Source organism: Stegodyphus dumicola, chromosome 4 (assembly GCF_044657685.1).
Source record: "Stegodyphus dumicola isolate Sdum_Otavi_A_Nest chromosome 4, ASM4465768v1".
NCBI classification, from domain to species: domain Eukaryota; kingdom Metazoa; phylum Arthropoda; class Arachnida; order Araneae; family Eresidae; genus Stegodyphus; species Stegodyphus dumicola.
In genome coordinates, this window is record NC_140771.1 from 88,743,358 (window position 1) to 88,768,077 (window position 24,720).

Below are 24,720 nucleotides of genomic sequence, written 5' to 3' on the forward strand. Positions count from 1 at the left end.
TGGCTTGATTCCAGGCAAACAGGCTGGTTGCATGAGTGCTTTTGTGCTTTCCCTCATGTGTAATATCTATACAGGCCAGTTTCTCTAAAAAAGTCTTCCACGAAGGTATCCCTTCCCTTAGGCAGATAGCCCTAGTGTGCTATCTGCCAAAGGGAAGGGATACCTTTCTAGAGGGATATGCTTTCTAGTTATTTCAATATACCTAGAAATTCTGCTTGCTGTAATCATCTAAACCAGACCAAACCATTCTTTGCACATAAAATGAGAGTTTTCTTGTGATATTAGTCAATTTAAGCATGTGTTTCTTATTTTTGTTGCATTATTTTGATTCTTATTTCTTATATGCATAGATCATCTTTAAGGTATTTTAGCTTTATCTGAAGGTGCTCTTTAAGAGGTTTTTCTAAGAAATTCTCAATTAGTAGCAAAGTAGCAAAACTGCTGAACATGGGTAGTTTAACATGGAATTAAGTCCTGGTAAATCGGCTGGTTACATTGGAATTTTCATGTTCTTTCCCATGTGTTACAATGAATATGAGTTAATTTATCACATGAAGCCCTTCAGAAAGACATTCTTTCCCTTAGTCAGATAGCCCTTGAGTGCTTTGCTTGAATCTAAATAAATCTAATCTAAGATATCCTTTAAGTTATTACATAAATTTTAGGATAATTTAATTATCTTTTCTATTCTTCATATATTTTGCTCATAACTTTCATAATAATAAATTATCTTTGTATGTGAGTTGTTTCTCTTTTTCAATTCCACTTTTCAACATGCATGTTAAGCATTTATTCTTGACTGATTTGGCATAGAAGTAAGTGTGATGAATAGCTAGTGTTTAGAAGTGCGTATTGCATTTTATGGTCTAGCACGTGTCAACGTGTGGTGGATAGCGAGATGGCCTTTATTATCTGATAGGATAGCTTTCAATAATAAATAAGAAGCCGCAACCACTTCCTGTAACCCTAGTGTTCTGCGACCCATGCCTAGAGGGAATCACACTGTGGTTATAGTGTCCTAATGAAGCCTCTAGAATGCCTGCCAACTTGTTGAATGTTTTGCCTTACCCAGCAGCAGGCAATACTGGGTGGACCTTTTTATCCTGTACTTTCTTTTCTAGTTTATGTATTGCTGGAAATGACATTATAACTAGAAATTCTGCTTATTCTAGCATGTTAGAGTTGCACTTTGGCAGTAATTGTTTAAAAAAATATAGTAGGCTTCAGTTAAAATCTCACCAACAGAAGCCCATGGAAACACTTCAGTAGCTCCCCAATGATATTGAAAGGCTGTCTTAACTCACTTTGTCGGAGTATCCGACAGAAACATGAGAAATCCTGTCCCCACAGTACTTCATCGATGTCATCCAAGATCCTGAAATAGAGAAAACTCTGTGAATGCTGAATGTCAAAGATTTAAAAAGTGCTCTAGTGTATGCTGGGAAATTTGAAGCAGCCCAGCAAGCAACTTGTAGAGACCACCACCCAATCAGAACTGCCCAAGTCCAGGAGCCAGTGGATCAAGTGACTGCTGTCTAGAAAATTTAACTAGACAATGTCTTGAGCCAGAATAAGAATGACAAGAAACTAATCTTAAAGTGCTGAAATACAGTGCCGAAGACCATGTATGAAGGAATTGCAGAACACCTCAGAGCATGGAAGCTAAGACTACTCTCAGCAAAAAAGAGGGAAACTAATTGCAGTCAAAAGTCATTAGTCCGGACACCCATAATCCGGAAAGATCTATAATCTGGACCTCAAAGCTACAAACTTTTTGTGCATGCGCATATGCATGTGCGCATAACGCATTTACGCATGTGCATTTAATATGTAACGGACGGTATAAGCAAGGCCGGTTGGCCTTGGTATAAGCTAAGCTAAAATTATCTAATTATCTATTTCAGTTAATGTGCAGATTGCACTGTTCCTTAATCTTCTAATTGGATCTGGCTTATTATATTTTTCAGACTGTTAGAGCAATTTTATAAAAGTAAGGTTGAACTTTTGATTATGCAAAAAAGAATTTCCGATTTTTGAGCTGCCAAAAGATCTACAAAACGAAAGCATGTTTCGATGTCAATCAAACAAAAAGTAGAATTGCTGCAAAAAATGGATAAATTCATATCCTTTGTTTCTCTAACCATTCCGAAATCTGTTTATCAATTTCACGCTGCTCTGCAGGCGAGGGGGGAAACAATGCGGCACGCAATGAACTGGAAGTTGATCTGTCAGCACTATCCTTAGCTTCAGGGCAGATGTTTTATTTTACTCAGCTTATAATTCTTTACTAAATGTAGTATTTTATCTCGATGTATTCCGTCTTTGATATGATTTAAATCAAATTCCTCGTCATTATAAATATCACGAGTATACATCAAATAGATTTCTGGTTTCAATTTTCTTATTTCGACTATGCGTAAATGTATGCTTTACGCATGCGTGTGTTGAAAGAAATGTTTAATAAAGTAAACAAATAAATATTAAGCTTTTTTTTTTTTTTTTTTTTGTAAATTTTGATACCCTTTAGATCATAATTGCTCTTTATTTCATAAATTACGGTTTCATATTTTTAATTTTATAATTTCTGCATGCCATCTTACCAGATTTAAACTGATGATCTATAATCCGAAAAAATCGATAATCCGGAATCGCTGAAGTCGCAACGAGTCCGGATTAAAAACTTTTAACTGTAGTAGCCATGTTGTGGGGTATAGTTTGCCAGATAATCAGAAACCCCATTTTAAAGCGCTTCAGATGTCAGCAATGAGGGGTGGCTGTAATTGATTCTTTACTAAGATACCTTACATTATGGAGACCTTACAATATGGATGTAAATTCATATTGTAAGTTACAATGGAGTACCTTACAATTGACCATCAATACAGGAGCCTATCTTACCATCATTCGAAAAAGATTTGGCACAATAATTGAAAGGTAAACTCATCTGTACACTGCCTTTCGTGACCTTCCAGACTGTGTCCAAAGATAAAATTGACATCAATGGAAAAGTTAAACATTAACATCACGTTTGGAAGTGTCATCTACTATCTTAACAGCTCATGTAGCAAATATTCCAGATCTTTGCATACTCAGATTAGACTTTCTACAGAAATTCAGTTTTTTTTTTTTTTTTTTTTTTTAACTTTAAAAATCAAGTTCAAAGAAATTCTGCCTCTGAGGATGTAACTCTATTTGGAATTAATGATGAAGGAGTTAAATCTATCCACAAAATCATAGCTGAAGATGGTATAGTACCAGTAAGGTCATAATTTTTACTTCCTGAATCCATAGCTGAAAACAGAAGTTTTCAGTTCAGTTTTATGGAATATGTCAAGAACTATAAAGGGCCGTTCAGACTAGGGTTTTTCTGAGCTAACGGAGTCAGTTCCATGTCTCGACTAGCTCTACTATGCCTGTAGTTCAGATTTTTCAACTTGCTACCCTATGGGAAAAACTGATTTTGGAGATGGGTCGGCTATATCAGTTGTCTCCATTAGCTAAGATAAACCCCAGTTAACACTCTGCAAGGAGTACTAGCAGCCTCAGCACTCTTTGACTTATTGAGGACCGTCATCCTGATGAGAGTTGCCAATATCAGTAATAAAGCAAAAATCGTTAGGAAAGACGAAGTGGTTGCAGTATTGAATGACCCAATAGTTCGCCACTCTCTGCTTCTTTGGAGACCATAATATTTGAGTTTATAAGGTATGTCTCCTGCCTTCTTAGCATGCCTGTGTGGTGCAATGTCCAGCACATTTGGTGCGTATTTGAGAGGTCCGAGATTTGAGTCCTGGTGAAGGCATTGCACATTTTACACATCTTCTACTTTAAAAAAATACCTAATGTCTCTACAGTGGCGCCCAAACTAAAAAAAAAGGTGGCGGGTGGATTTGTAGATTGGGTCCTCTAATCAATAGTCACCCTTTAAAAGGGGAAGTGTATAAGGTATGTCTCCGGTCCTCTTAGCTTGCCTTCGTGATGTAATGGTCAGCACACTTGGCACGTATTCGAGAGATTGGAAGTTCGAGACCCGGTGAGAGCATTGTACATTTTTCATGTCTCCTGCTTTGAAATAACCTTGTGGCTCTACTAGTTATTGCAGAATGCACAAGTAAGGGATGAGGAGATGAGGGCTGCCAAATGTGTCATTCAAGAATTTCAAGATGTTTTCTCCCGTTCGTCTTCTGATGTAGATCAAACCAGTTTGGCATGGCATAGAATTCATTCAGGGCTTCATCCATCAATCAAGCGAAATCCATGGCGTCTACTGATTGCTAAACAGAAAGACGTAGGAAAACTCCCGAAAGCCAAGTATCGAGGTGGCTATAAAGACTTCAGGAATATCATGTAACTATCCATCACAGGACAAATAATCACACAGAAAGGCCAATGGCTGACTAGAAGACGCTTCCAAGAAAGCTGTCGACATTATTCCAGGGTCGAAATGAAATCTAAGCTGGTTAATCCAGTCAAATTATAACTTCAACTTCATCTGACTCAGACACATGAAGTGGCAAAGAAGTAAGGAAAGACCAGTTGGAATGTGGCGACATTACACCCATAATTGACTTAATGGAACCTTCAAATAGGAAACCTACCTGGCAAGACAATTCAATTAACTGTCCTAAGACGAAACAGTTTGGGGCCCCCTGGGACTTGATCCATATTCGAAACGTCGTCTTATACTGGAAGTTTGAATTGGATCATGGAAAGGCATTTTTATGGCAGCTGATACTTCCAAAATCCTGGACCCCAGACATCCTTAAAGAATTACATAGCAGTCCAACAGAAAGCCTCTTCAGAATAATGAAGACCTTGCATAGAGTTCCAGAGCACTTCTATTGGAGTAATGCAAGGGCTGATGGGCAAAAATTGGTGCAAATCTTGCGATGCCTCTGCAGGTCAGAAAGGACTGAAAAGGCATAGCCAATGGAAGCTGCGATGTTACAGTGTAGGAATACCTTTTGGATTCATCACCTTTGACATCACTGCCATGAACTGTTGATTGCAACAAATATATACACGTTGTTAATGATTACTTCACCAAGTCACCTGAAGGGTATTCTAACCCTGATTAAGAGGTTGTCACAGTAGTGAGGATAATGATACAGCATTGGATTTTAGGTCTGGAGTGCCTCTTCAGCTACATTCTGATCAAGGAAGGATTTTTATCGACTGTAATCAAAGAACTCTGCAAACTCTTCAGCACAGAAAAAACTCAAAGGGCACCTTTACATCTACATGGTATAGAGGTTTAATTGAATGGCATGGTAGAGAAGTTTTACTGAACTATCCTTAATAATCTCACTGATATTTTGCAGAAACCAACAGGACTGGGACAAGAAGTTACCACTGTTCTTATTGGTCTATCACAGTGCTGTCCTTGAGACTACTGGCTATTTCCGATCCCAGATGCTCTTCAGTCATGATCTTTGTCTGCCTTGTGATTCTTGTTTGGCCACCTTCCAGATGTGCCTTCATCACTTGAGGAGTACATCGAAAATCTCCAGACATGGTTTCAAATGATGCACAATTCTGCATGAAAGCAAATCAACTTGCTTTCATGTTGACGACGGAAAAGGTGAAGACCCGATAGGACACGAGAACTACAAGACATTGATTCAATGAAGGTGACAAAGTATGGTTATGGAATCCAACAGAAAGGACATTTTTTTAAACTGCACTCACTTTGGGATAGTCCTTACACAATCCTAAACAGGCTGTACGACGTCATAATTCTAATCCATAAGTCATCAAATTCTAAGCCTAAAGTCATTCATTACAACAGGGTAGCCCCTTACTATGGCTATACTATAATAGTGTATGTATATCCTATAGTGTATGTAATGTAAATAGAAATACTAAGACCATGGTCCTATGTGTATGTAAATTTGTAAACTGTTGCATTGTTTATTGATTTAGTAATTGACTTGTTTTTCATTATTCATTGAAATTGTTCTTTTAGTATTGCATTGATTTTCCTTAGTTGTAAGTATGGCTTCCTGTCCAAGGATTGTACTGCATAGGACATGCAGTTCTTGTAATCCACAAAAAGGATAAGGTGTTCTTGAGATATCAGGAAGCTGGCGATAGTCTTAGCGATTAATTTTTGTCTCCATATTTGGCGATAAATCACCAAAAGTTGCCAGACCTGAGGACATTTTAGTCCAGTCTCTGTATAAGTGTAATGGGTATTGTGATTGAATAAATGTAATTAATATAGATATGTAGCTGTAACCGTATCCAGCCCTCATATATATGCCTTCTAGTAATTTTGAAAAATACTAAAGATTTCTCAGCGGAGAGGATCAGTTTTGAATTAGTTGTGTAGTTTAGCATGAGTTCGGAGTACTGAGAGATTCCCATAGGAGCTTTGTCTTTTCAGATGTGCTTTGCATTGCATTGTGTTTAACATTTTTAGTAGTTTGAAGTGTAGCTACTGATTGTGCTCTAAGGTACTGATAAGAACTGTAGAAGTAATTTTGCAGAAATTTCCTGAGCTATAAAGTGTTCATTTTTGTAAGATAAATTTCATCAGGATATAATCAGTTCTGTGAGCATACAATGTATTACAAACCCATGTGCATGCTGTATTACATGCTGTATTAACTGTATTACAAAGGAAATAATATGGATGAAGGTACTTTAACTGGCAATTATGAAATTTTTTTGAATTTTGTCTAATATTTGGTGTAAACAACAATTATAGCTCATTTTTGTGGAAATGAGTCATAAACATAGCAACATATATATAAAGTTGAATCAAATGGAAGAGAAACATGTCTTAATTTGATGGAGATGTTGACTGAACCTGTATCAATTTCAAAGGTTGTCAGGCACAGTTCCCTCTTCTTCAAAAGGAAAAACATTCTTTTTTTTTTTTTTTTTTTTTTAGCAAAGATGGAAAACTGTATGATTGAGTACATATGTGCCTTATATTAAATATAAAATTGAAATTTTTCCAGTTTTAATTTTATACCATGTTTTATTGTATTTATTTTATTATATAATGTCTAATAAGGAAAAGCTTAATTTGTTTAGTAGAGTGTCAATTTTTAACAGTCTTGTAGGTAGTTGATTAAGATATACACTATTTAAATGTAAAAATGTGTTTCTGTGCAATGTTTATAAAGGAAAAAATTTTCAGATTTTCCGAAAAACAGCATACAGCATTGTAAAGCAAGAAATTTCCACTGTAGAAGTAAAAGAGGAAAATTTGCAAGATTTTGTTGGAAAGCCCGTGTTTACTCATGATCGTTTGTATGAAATAACTCCTCCCGGTGTAGTTATGGGTCTTGCTTGGACAGCTATGGGTATGTAGACATATCACACTTATCTGTAGTTTCACTAGTTTTGTTTATTCTTTCAATTATTTTTTATTTTTTCAATGAGTGTTCATAATTCTTATTTTATTGCTTGAGGTTTAAAGATAATATTATTACAATGTGATTTAATTTCATTAACAAACATAGCAAAAGAATTTAAGTGGTCTTTTCTATGAAGACCCTACTTTATGAAATACTCTTAATTGCCATAGTATAATTAAAGGCAGAAGTTTCACGAAGCACACTAAAAACATTTAGAATTAATGGGGGAAAAAAGGCTTATTTTTAATAAAGGCAATAAAATCATTGTTTATTAGCTAAATAAAAAATAAATTATTGCTTTCTAATGTTGAAACTTTACTCATAACATATCAGTTTATAAGGTATTTCTTCTGCCTTCTTAGCATGCCTTCGTGGTCAGCATACTCGGCGCATATTCGAGAGGTCCGAGGTTTGATTCCTGGCAAGGGCATTGCACACTTTTCATGTCTCCTGCTTCAACAATAACCTAATGTATCTACAGTGGCACCCAAACCAAAAAAAGGTGGGGGATGATAATTCTCCACCACCAATATTTGGAGATTAGGTCCTCTAATCCCCAGTCATCCTTTAAAAGGAGGATTATATAATGTATTTCTCCTGCCTTTTTAGCATGCCTTCATGGTGTAATGGCGAACACACTTGGCACATATTCGAGAGGTTCGAGTCCCAGTGAGGGCATTGCACATTTTTCATGTCTCCTGCTTTGAAATAATCTAATGTCTGTGCAAGTTTATATGACATGTACTGCAGTAGACCCTGCTTAATGTGTTTGCAGTTAATGTATCAATCATTTGGATATTATTATGTAATTGTGTCCATATGCTGGGCAGTAAATGTAAGCATTCTGTATTGGAAGGTAATGTGAGTATTGTGTGGAAATTATAGAATAAATGTAGCCAAATCAGTATCTGTGGGAAATACAGTTAACCTAAATCTGCATTTGGTTCCATGTCGAAAAACCGGTGCTTAATAATTTCTATGGAAAAAATTTAAATGATTAAGTGTAAGAATGAAGAAGTATGGCTGCATTGATTTTTCATTCTAAGAAGACATAATATACCATTTTTGAACAGATGCTAATTATAAACATGTCTTTTAATTTGAGGGATGGGTGTAAACATGACTTTTATACTGAGTAATTTATCATGTATAATTATTAACATAAGTAAAACTGAAAAACATTGAAAAAAATTTAATAATTGCAATTAACCCTTAGTATATATATTTTTAATTAGAGTTATTATTCACTTATTTTGGAATGTAATAGACTGCAAATTATTTTGTTTTGTGATTTATCAATCACTCTTTACTCTACTTTGTGAGATGATTCTTTTTTATATATATATATATATATATATATATATATATATATATATCAGATCAGAAATAGCAAACTAAATGTTTGGTTCCTTCAAGTTTATTATAATAGGGTTTAAGTGTAATAATATAATAAAATTAGCTCTCGTCAGGTTCGACTTACCCGAACACAATATCCATTATTCAGTTGTTTACGTTGTATGTGCCTTTAGTTTGCTTTCTAGTGTAAGGTTCAAAATTAATTGTGTAGGAAAATTATGCAATTAACCATAACAAACACTTTGAGCACATATTTAGCTGAATTATTTGGGAAGTAGTGCTTGAAAAAATGTGCTTTCTAAAAAGACAAAATTTGCTCATCTATTGTAATATTTTCATTAAATGCGTAAAAATTATTTAAATTATTCCATTTTAGTAGATTTATATTCAAACATATCTTAGAAAATAAGATTAATATTGAACTTGTAATTTTAATATTATAAACTAAGAAAAGCTAAATACTCATATATTAAAACCAATTACTGAAAATTAAATAGCTAAATGAATTATGTTATGAATTACATAATAAGAAAAATTGTAAAAATTTTTAACCTTATACTAGAAAGCAAACTAAACACAATTAATTTTAAACCTTACACTAGAAAGCAAACTAAAGGCACATACAATGTAAGCAACTGAATAATGGATATTGTGTTCGGGTAAGTCGAACCTGACGAGAGGTAATTTTGGCCTTTTTTTGTGTGTGTGTGTGAATGTTTATGTGGGGTATGCTTGTAATCCATCATCTGTACTTTCTTCCCTTGTATCCATGTGCTTTTCTAACATTAAATGAACATAAGATATTATTCCTGAATATTTCAGTGAAAGGTACTGTTAGGATTTGTTACTAGCATGTGGAATTAAAACTCCACATACCTAATAAATCTTCTCATTCATTTGGATGGCATGAACTTTTTTTGTTGTTGTTGTTGTTGTTGTTGTTTTGGTTTTCATCTGGCTGACAAATTTTTATATCCTGACTCCAAAGCTCTAAATTTTACTCCATAGCTCTGAACTCTGTTGTGGCATATTTTACTTTGCTTTGTTGTCTGTAGAACTATGTGTTTGAGTGAATAATCACCAATGACTTGCGAGATGTAAATTTGATTTACGTCCTTAAAGATTAAAAAGAAGAAAAAATGTGGTTAAACTCAAATCTAGATAGCAAAACTATTAGACTATTTTATATGCTTCTATAAAAGAAATATGTTATTTGTTTCTTTACAGGTGGTTCGACATTATACATAGAAACCACACAATGTAAACCACTGTCTGAAGAAAAGAAATTTGAAGGGTCTTTGCAGCTGACTGGACATTTAGGAGATGTGATGAAAGAAAGTGCAAATATTGCTTACTCGTTTGCCAAATCTTTCATGCTGCAACTACATCCAGAAAATGATTTCTTGCAAAAAGCTCATTTGCATCTTCATGTACCTGAGGCAAGTAAACAATTTATCAAATCTCAGTAGAAGGTGATCTTATTTTCTGGTTTCGTATGGGATTTCATTGCATATTTTTTTCTATTTTTAGAGGTAAGTAAGCACTTTATGAAATCTCATTAGAAGGTGATCCTATTCTCAGGTGTTTTATTCAATTTTATTGCATATTTTTTTCCATTTAGTTTATTTATCTTAAACAGTTTCTCACTGTGGAAGTATCCTGTTATGTATGAGTTCAGTGTACATGAAAGTTTCTTTTTAAAAATTATTTGTTTTAAGTGAAAATCCACGTCATTTCACATACAGTTGTAGGAACTGCCTGCTATTCAGTTGTATAGTTTGTTCTTTTGCACTTATAAAACTGTTACATATTTATTTGAAATGCAATATGCTCTTTGTTTCAACTGCCAGAGCAGCTGCCTGTCTGTCCGAAAAATTATTTACATTCTGCAGCTCGCATTTTGTTTTTGTGTTTTTTGACTACCGCTAACCCATAACTTTTTTGCCTTGTGTCACCTCACCAAACAAAGATATTCGCAAGTTTAAATTAGAGATATATGAATCTACAGTTCACTTTCTATGGTATGTGCTTTTACTGTTATTAATTTAACATGAGGGAACAGCCTATAACTTACTGGTTTATCGAGCTTGAGATTGAAAATAAGGTGTGTTCTTGAATAGGTATTTTGTTTAGTCTTCATAATGTTGCTGACAGTGAGCTTTCATTTGGAATAAATTGGAATAGCTAGCACATATTTCATACAAGGTGCGAGTTATGCACTGTGTATTATGTACAAGGTGAGCGAGCAAATTAACGCTTTTTAATTGCATTCAAGATTTCTTTATTGTTACTAAAATATTTGTAAAATTGAGAGCATAGAATATTTCCAAAGTGTCAAATAAAAGAAGGGGGGTAAGAAAGTTTTGAAAATGCAGTTAACGAAATTCTTTGAGGAAATAGAATATAACTTACATAATGCTAAAACAGAATTAGTTTTAGAAAAATATAAAATTTTTAAAGAAGATTTCAAATCTATGTTTAGCAAAATAATACAAATTGAGGTAATGATAAAATCGGCCCTTTCATTGAAGAACTGTCGATCTTAGAGAAAATTGAGGAGGTTCAATTAAAAATTATTGGTAAGTTAAGGAATGAAAAAGTCGTAAATATAATCACATCAAACCTATTTCTAGTAACCAGAATCAAACAGAATCTCTAGTAAAAGAGAACGGATATTTGCTGACATTAAAAGAATTCTTAACATTTCACAGATACAAAAGGAATCTGCATCCACAATATTACACTTAATAGATAATGTAAACAAAATACTCACTTCTTGAAAATATTGGTTTAAAAGATAGATAATTTTAGTGATACTTTGTTGATGTGCAGATAATTTTAGTTATAACTTTCCCAATGTCTATTATTTTGCAAAAAATTGATATTTCGACAAAGTTGTCGTGGGAGCATCAATTAAAAAAAAAAGATAAAATAGAAAATTGTATGACCTGATTGAATTTTAAAAATTATACTAGAACATTACAGAACAATAAACCTTTAACCCTCTGCGTACGCCCCTGCGATTTCCATGAGATACGAAATCCGTCTCGTAATGCAGGTCGCATTAAAAAAGTGTGCATAACTTTATGTCTCTTATTTTCAATATGGATCAACTTTTTTGTCATGTAAGCTGACAATATTATAATATTCATATTTCACATTTTGTTTTGCACCTAGATGGTATTACGGGTACTAAGAGACTAATAATAAAGATGCTTAGTTCTTTTCATGATGCATTATCTGTATCAGTTTTTTCAGGGACGGCAAAAGGAAAACTAAAGCCAAAAGTGATTTTCGATTATAACTTTACAATGTGCGGTGTCGATAGATGGGATCAAATGTCGTACTACCCTAATATCTGAAAACAACTTCATAAATATTACAAGAAAATATTTTTCCATATATTGGATTGTGCAGTGTGGAATTTGTATATAATATACAAAATAATAACAAGTGCAAAAAAAAAAAATCTCTTCTTAATTTCAAGCTAGCTGTGATCAAGGAAATCTTTGACAAATAGTCTTCTGCTATATGCTTGTCAGTATGGTCTAGTGATGATGGTATGAACTTTATTCTACTTGTAGGGTGGTATTTTGCAAGCCACATACCACCAAATTCTATAAAAAAGGAATGTCCTGTGTGTTGCTCTAAAAAAGACAACAATGGGGAGGAATATATAAAGAGATTCGCATTTGGTGTGAAGAATTGCTGATATTAAATCAATAAAATTATTAGGTTTAGAATGGTATCCAGTGCAAGAGAAATTTACTTGTGACCAAAGATCTTGAGAACAGTGAGCATTCTACTAAAAGAATGACTAAAACCTTCAATCCGCTTTGTTGGTTGTCTTTCATAGTCACTGCAAAAATCTTGCTTCTGGATATGAAGTTAAACATTGTACCTATATATATAAGTTAACTGCTATTTATTTGTATTTCAATCGCATTTTGAAAAATTAAATAGATAAATAAAATTAGGGACTTGCCTTCAATGGAACAGCATGTAGTAGAGTGTTTTCAAAATTTTTAGATCCTGGCCTCAAGAAAAGTGGGATTTGTGCGAAAGCCGTGCAATGTGAAAAATTATGACAGGCAATTTTAAATTTTTTGTATTTTATGTCTGTAACTTGTATGAATTTCTTATTTACTAATAAAGAGTGATCTTTTCCTTCAAACTTTGACTGAAATGACTGGTGTAAGTTTGGTGAGATCTCAGCCAATTTTCATGCTTGAGGGAATTTCATGTTTTACATTGGTATTTATGTCTGACATGCCCTTTTATCTTCAATATCACACATAATTTAAATGTAAACACATAATTTAAATTTGATATTGAAATTAATAGCAGATAAAAGGCTCTTTTTATAATTTCTGAACAGAAATTCATTCTTTCATTCATTCAGTTTTCTGCCTCAAACTGCATTTTTTATAATCTCAATTATCCAGAATTTTTGCATGTCCAGAATTCGGCATTTCCCAAGTTTTCCGGATTGCCGAACTTTTCCTATACTTAGAAATGATTATGACTTAACAGTCATTAAATGTATCATGACATTCCTGAACTGTTTCCACTAGTTTTTTTTTTTTTTTTTTTTTTTTAACCTTCTTATCTAAGCAACTGACAATATAATGGAAATCGATGTTTGAATATTTCTAAAATTTAAAAAAGTCCACTGCCTCCTCGTAGCTTTATTATTCTAAGAAACCAAATAAATTCTGGAGAAATCTTAACTATTTCTTTAAACGGAGCTCTGAGCTCTTTAAATAGCTTAAAACAGTTCCATGTAATCTGAGAAATAATAATAATAAGCTGCCTGACTTACTTTATGAACTGCAAATTGTTTTAATGATCGAAACTAGATAGACAAAATCAGGAAGATTGATTTTGAGAGATAAATAATTTAATAAGATTAATAATTTTTTAGTGTTTTTGAAGTTACTAAGCAAAGTGGGTATTCTAAAGTTTAGGCAATTCTTTAATTTTACCCATATAATCTGCTTTTTGTATTTTAAAGCATGACCACTTAACAGCACTTCACAAAATTATAAAATAAATATTTCTGCTTTATTTTATTGTTTCGTTGCTTAGTTATAATAATAAATTTGAAATTCTATTCATAATTCTATAAACTACATAAATATACCCTTTTAACTGATCAAGCTATCAGTGTGTTATGATTAACATCATGTTTAAAAAAGGTTCATTTTAGTTTCGTTTTTATTTAGTTTTATGTTTGTAGTGTATAAAAGGAAATACTTATGAAACAAATGCTTTTATTTTAGGGAGCTGTTCCTAAAGATGGGCCAAGTGCAGGATGTACAATGGTTAGTGCTTTGCTATCTTTAGCATTAGGAAAGTCCGTGAAACAAAATACAGCTATGACTGGTGAAATCTCTCTCACAGGGAAAGTACTTCCTGTTGGTGGAATCAAAGAAAAATCTATAGCAGTAAGTTTAAGGCTTGAAACTTAAAATTTCTGTACTTAATTTTTGTTGCTGATGGCTGATATGTGGCAAATGAGAACTCGGATGCTACATATGTGCAGCAAAAGAAATGTTATGTAGAAGACCGATGTTGCATGTATGCATTTCCAAACAGAATTTTATGTATGCCAATAATTGGCCATTGTGCTTTATATATTTTTTCATTTTGCAGTTTTTGAAAAGAGACTTTAAAAAAAAGGGGGGGCTAAGGTTCTCACAAATGATTTTGCTTTGTTTCACTTTAATGTGTTGCTTCACTTTTCATTCAAATATGTTGCCATTTGGATGAGACTCAAATGAAAAGTAAAACAATGCAAAATCCTGTTTCGAAATAATAACCTTTTGGGGCTAAAAATGCATTTAATTCATGATATTTCTGATCAAAACATTAAATATATTTATAGACTTACATTACATAATTTTTTCACTTTTTAAATGTACAGAAGATATATAACATTCTCATAAAGCTAAATGCATCTTCATCTAATAGCCTAAAATGTTTTTTTTTTGCTATTCCACCTCGTCCATGTCTATTCATAATTTCTATTGATAAACCATGTTAAATTTTAAAGAGCCCTTTTAGGCAGTTATTAAAATCTAAACCCTTTCAGATTATTTATTTTATTTTTTAATTTCACCACCCTTTTTTGGGGGGAGGAAAAATGTACATTTCCAAAGTGTAAAAAAAATTTGCCTCCTGCTTCCAAAGAGCTGTGGTATAGATATCTTAGCTACACCATAGATGGGCAGATATTATTCTTCCTAACATATTTGTTTTTCATTTTATAATCTTTTGTTTTGTTATTTTTTAGGAAAATATTTTTTGCATATGCTAAATAAATTTAAATATCAAAGTTACATCACATCACAATGAAAGTAGGAGTTAAAAAATTTTATGTCTTTTGTTGCAAGAAGAAATTTTCCTTTTCCTCAAATAATCAGGTAATGAAGAAAGTGTAGTAGTTAATGAAGATTCATGAAATTTAAAACAAATGACAAAGTAAAGGTAGCTTTAAAGCTCAGAAGCTTCCATAGAAAAGATTTTTACTTAAGAAGTTTTGTCTCCCATGTAAAAGAACTTCTTCTTCACCCCCCCCCATTATACGATTCGAATTAGTTTCAAGTGATATAAGGCAAAATCAGTTAAATACATTGCAGTTCTTATAAGCAGTACCAAATTTCTGAAATCTTTCAATTTTAGAGAGTACATAACAAAAATTGTTTCCTTACATTAGCAAATAGTTTTTTAACTCAGAAGTAAGGAAGTAATTATATAACATTCAAAAATCATGATTTTTAATGGTTTCCTTTAACTCTTTCAAGATGGGCATCCCATATACACATTCCCTAAGAACGTCTCTTACAGCCGGGCATCCTACCCACGCGTCGCTAGACATTGCATTCAGAGGACGGGTGATGCGTATACGCATTTTAAGATGGAACGTTTTTCTGCAGGCCACTAGATGGCATCCTGTGTCCATTACTTTTGAAATGAACACAGTTTTAGGTTCCTGACCTTGAGTTTGATATATTCTGCTTGACTTTGGTATTTTACTCATCAGCTCTTTCAAGGGGGGGGGAAGCGTAAACAGGGGTGAGCTCTTTAAATCCCTGCGTGCTAATGAAAACGTTCACATGTCTGATTTATATCCAATTCCCTTTTTTATTCTATTTTTTCCTTTACTATATAGTCTTTTAGAGTTAGTATGTGGAGTACTGTTACATTTTGCATTACCTTCAGATATAGTTCCGTTTCTTCTCTTTTTTATTTCGGAAAGCCTCACTTCCAGTCTGTTATGGCGGGAAGGCACTATATATCAGAGAAAGAATACCCTCGTATAGTCAATGAACCATTTATGAATGCAGATGAGAGTGATTATTCATTTCCTAAAGAGTTAGAAAGTGATACTTTTTCTGAGAGTTAGAAAGCAATATTTCTCCCTGCTTTGAAAATTACCACACTCAGTCTTCATTTTAAATTTTGTTACTTCTTTATGTAAATAATCTTTATTGTGTTGTTTTATGAGTTTTAAACTTTATTGATGGGTTTTATCAATTAAAACTTTGGAATAATTTGAATAGCACTTCCGAAAAGTATTTTACAAGATAAGCAATTTTTTAAGTATATTTTCATGTAAAATAAAGAAAAAAATGTTATTAAGTGCTAATTTTAATATATATAAGAGCTCAAGTAATAATCTAAAATGATACCAAAAATTGCGATGCTAGAAGCAAAACTTTTCTTTTCTTCTTCTTCTTCTTCTTCTTTTTTTTTTTTTTTAATTTTTAATTTTTATTTATATATATATATATATATATATATATATATAATTAGGCTTAGCGATGCAAAACCTCCGTCCTGTACGGTGACTGCCTTTGATTCAATTTTGTCCCGCAGGAGCATCTTAAACAAAGGCGCGCCCTCACGAAAAGGTTAAATTAGGCTTAGTGACAAAATTGAGCTTCGTACAGAGTGAAATTGTTTACTGCAATACCTATCCTCATAGTTACATAAGCAAAACTCTTTTATCATCTGCAAAAGATTGTGTTGTTTGTTTAATTTAATAAACATTTGTTTATCATTAGCCAATTAATAATTGGGCTTATTTTTAGGCAAAGAGAGTTGGTGTTACCTGCCTTATTATGCCAGCAGAAAACAAGAAAGATTTTGCTGATTTGCCAAAGTTCATAACTGATGGCTTAGAGGTGCATTTTGCTGAACATTATAGTGATGTGTATAAAATTATGTTTTTATAAAAAGATAAGAATTTTATAATGTAACATAAATATTTATTTTTGTATTCTAAATTTCTGATTGTATTACTAGTTATGTAAAATATAATACTTATTTGAACTGATATATTAATGAATAATAATTATAATGATTAATAATTTGAATAAATATATGTTGTCTCTTATTTGGAGAAATATTTAATTTTTAAAATGGTCTTTATAAATTGATACAAATAAAAAGCATTATAGTTAAAACTTATTCTAAAAATTAATTTTTAATAAAAAATTATTGGTCATTTTGTATCTCTACTCTATCTTCATAAAGATTTTCAGAGTAAGAAATGTTAAAAATCAGCAGTGCTATCATCAGGATTTAACCATGGGATTGCTGGCAGAATCTGCCAACCATTTATTCCATGAAGATATGAATGGGTATATGTAATAAGTACTTATAAATTCATAATTGCCCCCTTCTCATTTTAACTATAAATCATAAAATTTCTAAATGTCTCAACTGTGTAATCAGAAGTTAAATGGGGCTGGAACTCACTGAACAAAAACATGTATCACTATGAAAAATTTATGTTAAATAAAAATATATAAATAAGAAAAGAATATTTGTATTGTCCATAATATATCAAACATTTCCTGTAAACTGTAGATAATAATTGCACAAATAAAATGCTTTAGAAAGGTACCAATTTCTTATTTAATAAAAAGTATAAATTTTATATATAAATAATAATTGTACAAATAAAATGCTTTAGAAAGGTATCAAGTTCTATCTGATAAAAAGTATAAATTTTAATACTTTCATGAACAAAAGGTTTGGAGTTTACTAAATTATTACTTTATCTTGATTGGATTTTATCTTCTACTCAATTTTCCTTTTACTCTTGAGTCACTTCAGATGTTTAACTATCTGCCTTTTAAAATTTTAATTTATAGACCGATTTTCTTATTCAGTTTTTAATAGATATACTAGTTGAGTTCAAAACGACTGTATTTAGCATTGATTGACACATTACCACATTCATCAAAGTAATAGTTTGCCTTTGTCCTACTATTTATAAATTTTGTGAAAACAACATAATATGGACCAGAATGTGCTGAAAATTTAATAAATAAGTTGCTTGACATGCTACAGTAATATAGAAAAACCTTGGGTATAGGATGAGTTGTCTCATTGCTAGTGCCTAGGAAATGTTATCAGAAGATGAGAACATCATATTTATCTTAAGATGATCATCACATTAAGAAATAAAATATGTGAATAAATAAAAATAAAATATTTTTTACGATAAGTTTTTCAATTTGAAAAGTATGTGCTTTTGACTATGAATCGTGTTTTCAAATATATAAAGTTCTGTATATGTTTGATAGCTACAGAGTAATAAAATATATGTATGAATATTTTTAGGTGTGTTGTGTATTTATTTAGTAAAACCATTTGCATTTATTCCAAAAACCACAAACATTTTGTTTTGGAAGTTTATAAGTGCAAATTTTAGCAAGAAACAAGCAGAATGAGTCACCAGAAAGTCTTTTATTCACCATCAAACTGCAGGGTAAATTCCAAAAATGTCAACCATAATTGTAATATTTTTCTTGCTGTTCAGAAAAACACTTGCCTTTTAGCAATCATCCATTTTATATTTTATAAATAGCAATAACCATGACTATTGAAATAAAAGAATTTTTAACAAAGTGGGCTTTTTAAAAATTCTAATGTATATTTGATAAACATAACAAATTCACTTAGCAACAAAAATTATTGCCCACATATCATCATTTGACAACTCAAACTTCAATCAATATATATGATATATTTTCATTATCAAGATAATATTCTGACATTGGGTTTTTGATAGAACCACATTACATAGCTGCCAACTCTCCTATCTCCAGTCTCCTATCCATATGTGACTTTTGTCACATATCCCACTCTCCTGATAGATCACTGAATCTCCCAGTTTTTAATTTTGAGTCTTTACTGGGGGGTGTTTTTATCAATAAATTAAATGTATAAAGTTAATAAAACTTAAGTTGGTCTAATTCCATTCCTTCTCCTCAAATGATTTTCAGCATAATTTTTGTTCATAAATTTTATTTGATCTGTACTGTAGAAATGCTTAATCAATAAATATTTGTATTTAATTTTGTTTTTAATCTGGTAAATTAATATTTATCTACTTAGCAGTATATACATTAAATTATTAATTTTTTCTTTGTGTTTTAAATTGATAAAATAAAAATTTTCATATTCAGGATTTCCTTTGCATAAAATTGTAAGAAAATTACAAAATGAAATTAACCAGAAAGGCATAAAACTTATCTAAAGAATAATTATATAAATAGTTGAATCATGTGCTTTATAAAGAGAATTTAAACTCATTTTGAAACTATGCAGCTGTGGAACACAAAACCTCCTGAAAACTCCTAGTTTTTCATATTTAATTGTTAGCAGCTACAACATTATAGCAGCAAGAGAAAATGATTTAGTGATTTGACTGAATACTCTTTCCTGTATGTTTTATGACATGATGACTGTTAAAAATTACTATCTTAACAAATTATTTCTTGAAACATAATTACATTTTGTGTTTAAAATTACTGTCGGAATTATATTTTGAGATAAATTTCTCATAGATAATTTAACTTTTTTAATTTGTTAAAACTTCCATTTAATTTCTAAATAATGTAAAGCATTTATGGTGTCCAGAAATACTTTTGTTTTCCTGCTTTTGAACTGTTTGCATTTGTGTTATTTGTATATGAGTTTTTATATGCTAAAATAATGATGAAAAATCATATATCTAATGTTCATGTGATAAATTTCAATACTTTTATTCCAATCATCATATAACTTTTCAACTAGTAATGATAAATTTAACTGGTCACAGTTGACAATATTCTTACTTTTCCTATAACAAAAAGAGTAAATACAATCCTGTACTTGAAACAGATGTCTTTTTTGAAGCTACTTTTAGTTTAAATAATTGAAAAAAAAAACTGATTTTTCTGATATAGATGTAAATGCCTTTGAAAGTTATGTAAAACAATATGAATTTCAGAACATTTGTACTCATAGTATAGAAGTCTCATATATTTTTACTTATTTTCATTTGCAGCATTAAGTTGTCACAGGCACTAATATCCATTGTTTATATATGATTTAAGCACATATAAACATGAAAAAATGTATTTCACATTCCAAGTATATATTATTTTTTTACTTTTTTATTCTTTGGAAAAAAAATAATGCCTGAACCTTTTGGCACTGTGCTCCCTGTTGTGCAACAATTCTTTTGTAGATTTAAATCTGATTTTTCTAAATTGAATAAAAAAGCACTTTTATCAATTTAGCAAATACTGAAGTATTGCAGCCAAACCTCAGTAAAGGAGAATTGTATGGCTCCAAATTTAAAAAAAAAAAAAAAAAAAAAAAAATTAATCAATGTTAATTGTAGAAGAATTTTTATTGTATGAATGCTATCACCTTCTTCATTTGCAAATAAATGAAATCTTTCAATGAACTCTTTAATATCATCACAGAAATGAACTTTAGCATTTAAACATTTTGGAGTTTCTAAATTTGTTCCTTTAAAATGTTGCTCTGCTATCTATTGTTTTCATTCTAATTCATGCTTAATTTATTTATCTGAGAACTGTTTTAAAGGGTGTTTGAGTGCATGTGTGCTCCTGAATTTCAAAAAAAAAAAAAAAAAAAAACTTGGTAATTCTTGATCAAAATTAAAATTTTGCTGTGAATTTCAAGTAGGTTTTCGTCAGATTTATTAAAGACAGTTGAAAGACCAGAAATTAAAAATATTGGATTCAAGCACAATGCATCAAATCTAAGGTGTAGGATTTTAAACTATTATACACAGTGTTAGGTGTTGCTTGCAATTTAAGAAGAATATTCTAAATTGATCAGCAGCAAATATTTGTTTTATGCTAATGCAAAGGACGTTAGATTTGCACATATGCAATCTTACATGCAGAATTCATATTAATATCACAACCAGAATGTTTAGAAAAGCATCCTAAGAGCACTGTAATTTAGTCTTTATAGTGATAAGGGGAAAACCATCTAGGAAGAAGATTATGAGTATTTTAGACACTTTTTTTACCATTACGTGTGAGAATATATGCATTTCCATCAAACATAAAAGTACCAGATGTTATTTTAGAGATGAAATTATTGATCACTAAAATTAATGGCTTGCATTTTTATAGTAGCTTCTTAAATTTATTTGAACAGCCAGGATTAAAGTAAGTAGTTCCCTTTTTTACAAAGCTTCCTAACGGAGAGTTTTCATAAAATTCTTCCTCTTATTTTTGGAATCTTTATAACTGGAAATAATTAACTGTCATGTATGTTCTCCATACTACCTGAAAATTCTTGAAAAGTATATTCTTTGTTTATGGATTTACCATTTTTTTAATCTTCTTATTTCAGTATAAGATATTCAATGAATATTGAGGTTTGACTGCATATATCATGTGAGATATTTACATTTAAGCTATTTTTTATGCAATACAGAAACTCAAAATCTCCATTTGTATTTTTCCTAATTAGTGTCAAAAATATATTGAAGGCTGAGAAGTATCACATTTATAATAATAATAATAATAAAAAAAAAAAAAAAAAAAAAAAAAAGCTAAATTTCATATATGGTTGTTTTACATGCACATATATGAATCAACAGTTGATACTATAAAAGCGATGTCATCCAAATATGGAGAAAATTTGTTACCAAAATTTCAGTAACTCTTACAAGCTTTATCATTAAGATATTCAACTGGTTGTGAGAACATAGTTTTTTTAATCTTGATTTCTGAATTAAGTGTAATGCAGTTTTCTATCTTTGAACTAATTGCTTTATTTGTTGTAATTTTGAAACATCTCAAAATTCTATGTTCAAGTTTTCAAAATAGGTTATTTTAAAATATATACTCATCCTAAACTTTAATGAACAGATTATTTACACTAAACATTAAAATGCTTATTGGTCTTCCTATAATCTCCAATTTTCCAAAAAGAGAACATTAGTAATATTTTTCTGTTGCAAAACGGGTTCATCTCTGCTTGATATTACTCTTAATGATTTTACTTAACAGTAGGTTAGGTAACAATAAGCAAGTGTCTTTCCTATAAATGACATTTCAAAGGGTATGAGACTTGGTACACAGAAACAGAACAATATATATATATATATATATATATAAGCTTATGATTCATAAAGAGAGGCCACCAAGGAGTAAAGACAGACAGACATGATACTTCAGGAAGTCTAGACTGTCCATACAGTGTGTTAGGTGCACCATCAGCACTTTTTTATGTATATTTTTTTAATCTATCAGTGCAGAAAACATGCATTGCTTGTGGCATGCAAATTATATTACACACATCTGAAAACTATCCTACTCATATTATACTTCATAGTAATTAAATGTTTTTATAGCTTCTGGAATAAATAGCTGATGTAGGAAATTATCTCATTTGTCAAATTTAACATCTTATACTGTCATTAGTCATGTAGAACTTTAGCCTTTAGGTATAAAGCATAAAATCCCTTGATCTGTTGATTCTTTATATCATATACCTTTATAAGTCATAATTTAACCATAAATTAAAGGGATATGCACAAAGTTCAACTTGTAGAGTTAAAAAAGTATCTTCAATATGTGCTGATGCTGAAAAAGAAATATAGTAAACAATTCATTTCAAATGTAGGATTTTTTTTTTTTTTTTAAATATTTCTTCTCACATATGCAATTGTTAATCTTCATGATGTTGCAATTTTGAAAAGAATCCCAGTAAAGGTTTGAACCCTACAGCAGGTAACAATACATGAATGACATAATTAAAAAAAATATATATATATCTGTTTTGCTGTGCACAGCAGTATATTTTGTATACCTTTTATAATAGAATAAATCTGTAAAAAAAAAAAAAAAAAAAAAAAATGATACCGTCACAATGCTCTTAATACAGATTCTAAAGTCCATCATCTATTTCAATTTTTATTATTTTCCTCAAATGTCTTAGAACATAGTTTTACAGCGATAATAAATGTTGAATTTGATTATTCAATGAGAAACATTTTGTTTTTTTCTATAGCCCTCTGATAATTTTTGCTCTGATATCTATCTATATTTGCCTGAATTATATCTGCAGGAGTTTCAAAATGAAGTAAATAAATGTCTCGTAAGAAATCTCTGATAATAGCAGCATTTAGCAAGCAACCATTTAATTTTTATTTAAATTGATTAACAGAAAAATTTGTTTATATTATCGTTATAACTGTAATAAACTCTTTGAAACTTTTCATTAAAAATCCAAATTTGCAAGTACAATTAATTTATATTTTAAATACTGGCATATATAATTGGATTTATAATTTTTTAACTCTATTGTAGAAAAGAATAAATCATCTAAATACCTCTTTACGCTAGTTGCCTAATCAAAATAATAATGAACGATCCTTGTGAACTTGAAATAAATGTAAATAAACGTGTCTACAAAAAAGACTGCTGAAGAATTTCTTGTTCTTGAATTATATTTTCTGAAAATTCAAGGTACCTCAAAAATAAAGCTGTTGATTTTTCTTCATTTTGAATTCATTATATAGAAAACTGATCTAAATAACTCGAGTGTTGATTAAAGAAATATGCTGATGTGATTGGTGCACCATGCACACTTGACACATATACATATATACAACCATATTATTCAATTCAATCATTCCTTCAGCTTATGCCATTCAGCTATCTGGCGACGAGGCGCATTGCATACTTCATTCCAATGCTGCTGAGCAGGGCCTCCGCATCGGGGGCCTAACTCCAGCCTTCCTATTACTTCATTCTTGGTGACTCGATCCCAGTCCAGAACCAAAAATTCGAGGCTGATGTTTTCGAGGCCCTCGTTGTAAGGAACCTCAAACACGAAAGATTCATTGAAGACCGGGTTTGTGGTACGCTTTTTCACGTGGGTTTTCTTTTTGGCGATTCGCTGGTTGTTATAAAGTAAGTAGATCTTTACATATGGATCTGAAAGGAAAAGAACGAACATTAAAAAATCCACAAAATACTTTAACAATTATTCAAATGTGAAATTTATAGTTGGTTGACACGAAAATGTACGGTATTTGATGAACAAAAGTAGCAGTATATTATGTTTGAAACAGAAATCTGTAAGTAAAGTAACAGTTGCATATTTAAGTGACTTTCAAGCATGATGGACTAACGAACTAAAATCCCGTAGTTACAAGAACAAAGCAATATGGTTAACACTACCCTCAGGTCAATTTTTCTACCTAAAGGTATCATTTGTCCTTATTGATCAAACTGGCATGCTTAGTGGATCCCAAATCACTGGATTTTAGACCAGCATCGAAACTTATTAATGCGGACAGAAAGATTACTACTCCTTAGTACCATACCACTTGTAATTCTTGCAATGAAGAAACAAGCTACACAAATACAACAAGCAAAGAGGCTTTGATGACAATAGGATCCGAAACAGAATCAGCATGCATTCCTTCCCAAATTCGGAAATTGGTAGACTTGCTGCTTTTCGGTTTTAAGCGAATAATAAGTATAACTAACTTCTTGCTCTTAATGTTTTAAAATATTTGGGACAATAAAAAATAAATAGATTAGTAAAAAAGCAAATTAAATAATATTTTTAGCCGTTTTCCTAAATTTCTTATAACCTTTGGAGCTTTACCAGAGTTAGAATGAATGGTTATTCAAATCATACGATCTTCCTTACA

General features: G+C 31.2%; 2 protein-coding genes across 4 annotated transcripts in view; one reads left to right on the forward strand and one right to left on the reverse strand.

The window, feature by feature from the left end:
* The window catches only part of Lon (lon protease homolog, mitochondrial), a 105,590-nt gene extending 87,236 nt beyond the window's left edge, over positions 1-18,354 (forward strand). For both annotated transcript variants that reach the window (XM_085815185.1, XM_085815186.1), the window contains exons 18-21: positions 7,148-7,313; positions 9,951-10,166; positions 14,010-14,170; positions 16,820-18,354. In XM_085815185.1, coding sequence (XP_085671311.1) covers positions 7,148-7,313; positions 9,951-10,166; positions 14,010-14,170; positions 16,820-16,963 — 687 coding nt within the window. In that variant the 3' untranslated portion in view covers positions 16,964-18,354. The remainder of the gene's footprint in view (positions 1-7,147; positions 7,314-9,950; positions 10,167-14,009; positions 14,171-16,819) is intronic.
* A 112-nt stretch (positions 18,355-18,466) lies between these two features.
* The window catches only part of Syt4 (Synaptotagmin 4), a 127,277-nt gene continuing 121,023 nt past the window's right edge, over positions 18,467-24,720 (reverse strand). For both annotated transcript variants that reach the window (XM_085815188.1, XM_085815187.1), the window contains exon 5: positions 18,467-23,995. In XM_085815188.1, coding sequence (XP_085671314.1) covers positions 23,688-23,995 — 308 coding nt within the window. In that variant the 3' untranslated portion in view covers positions 18,467-23,687. The remainder of the gene's footprint in view (positions 23,996-24,720) is intronic.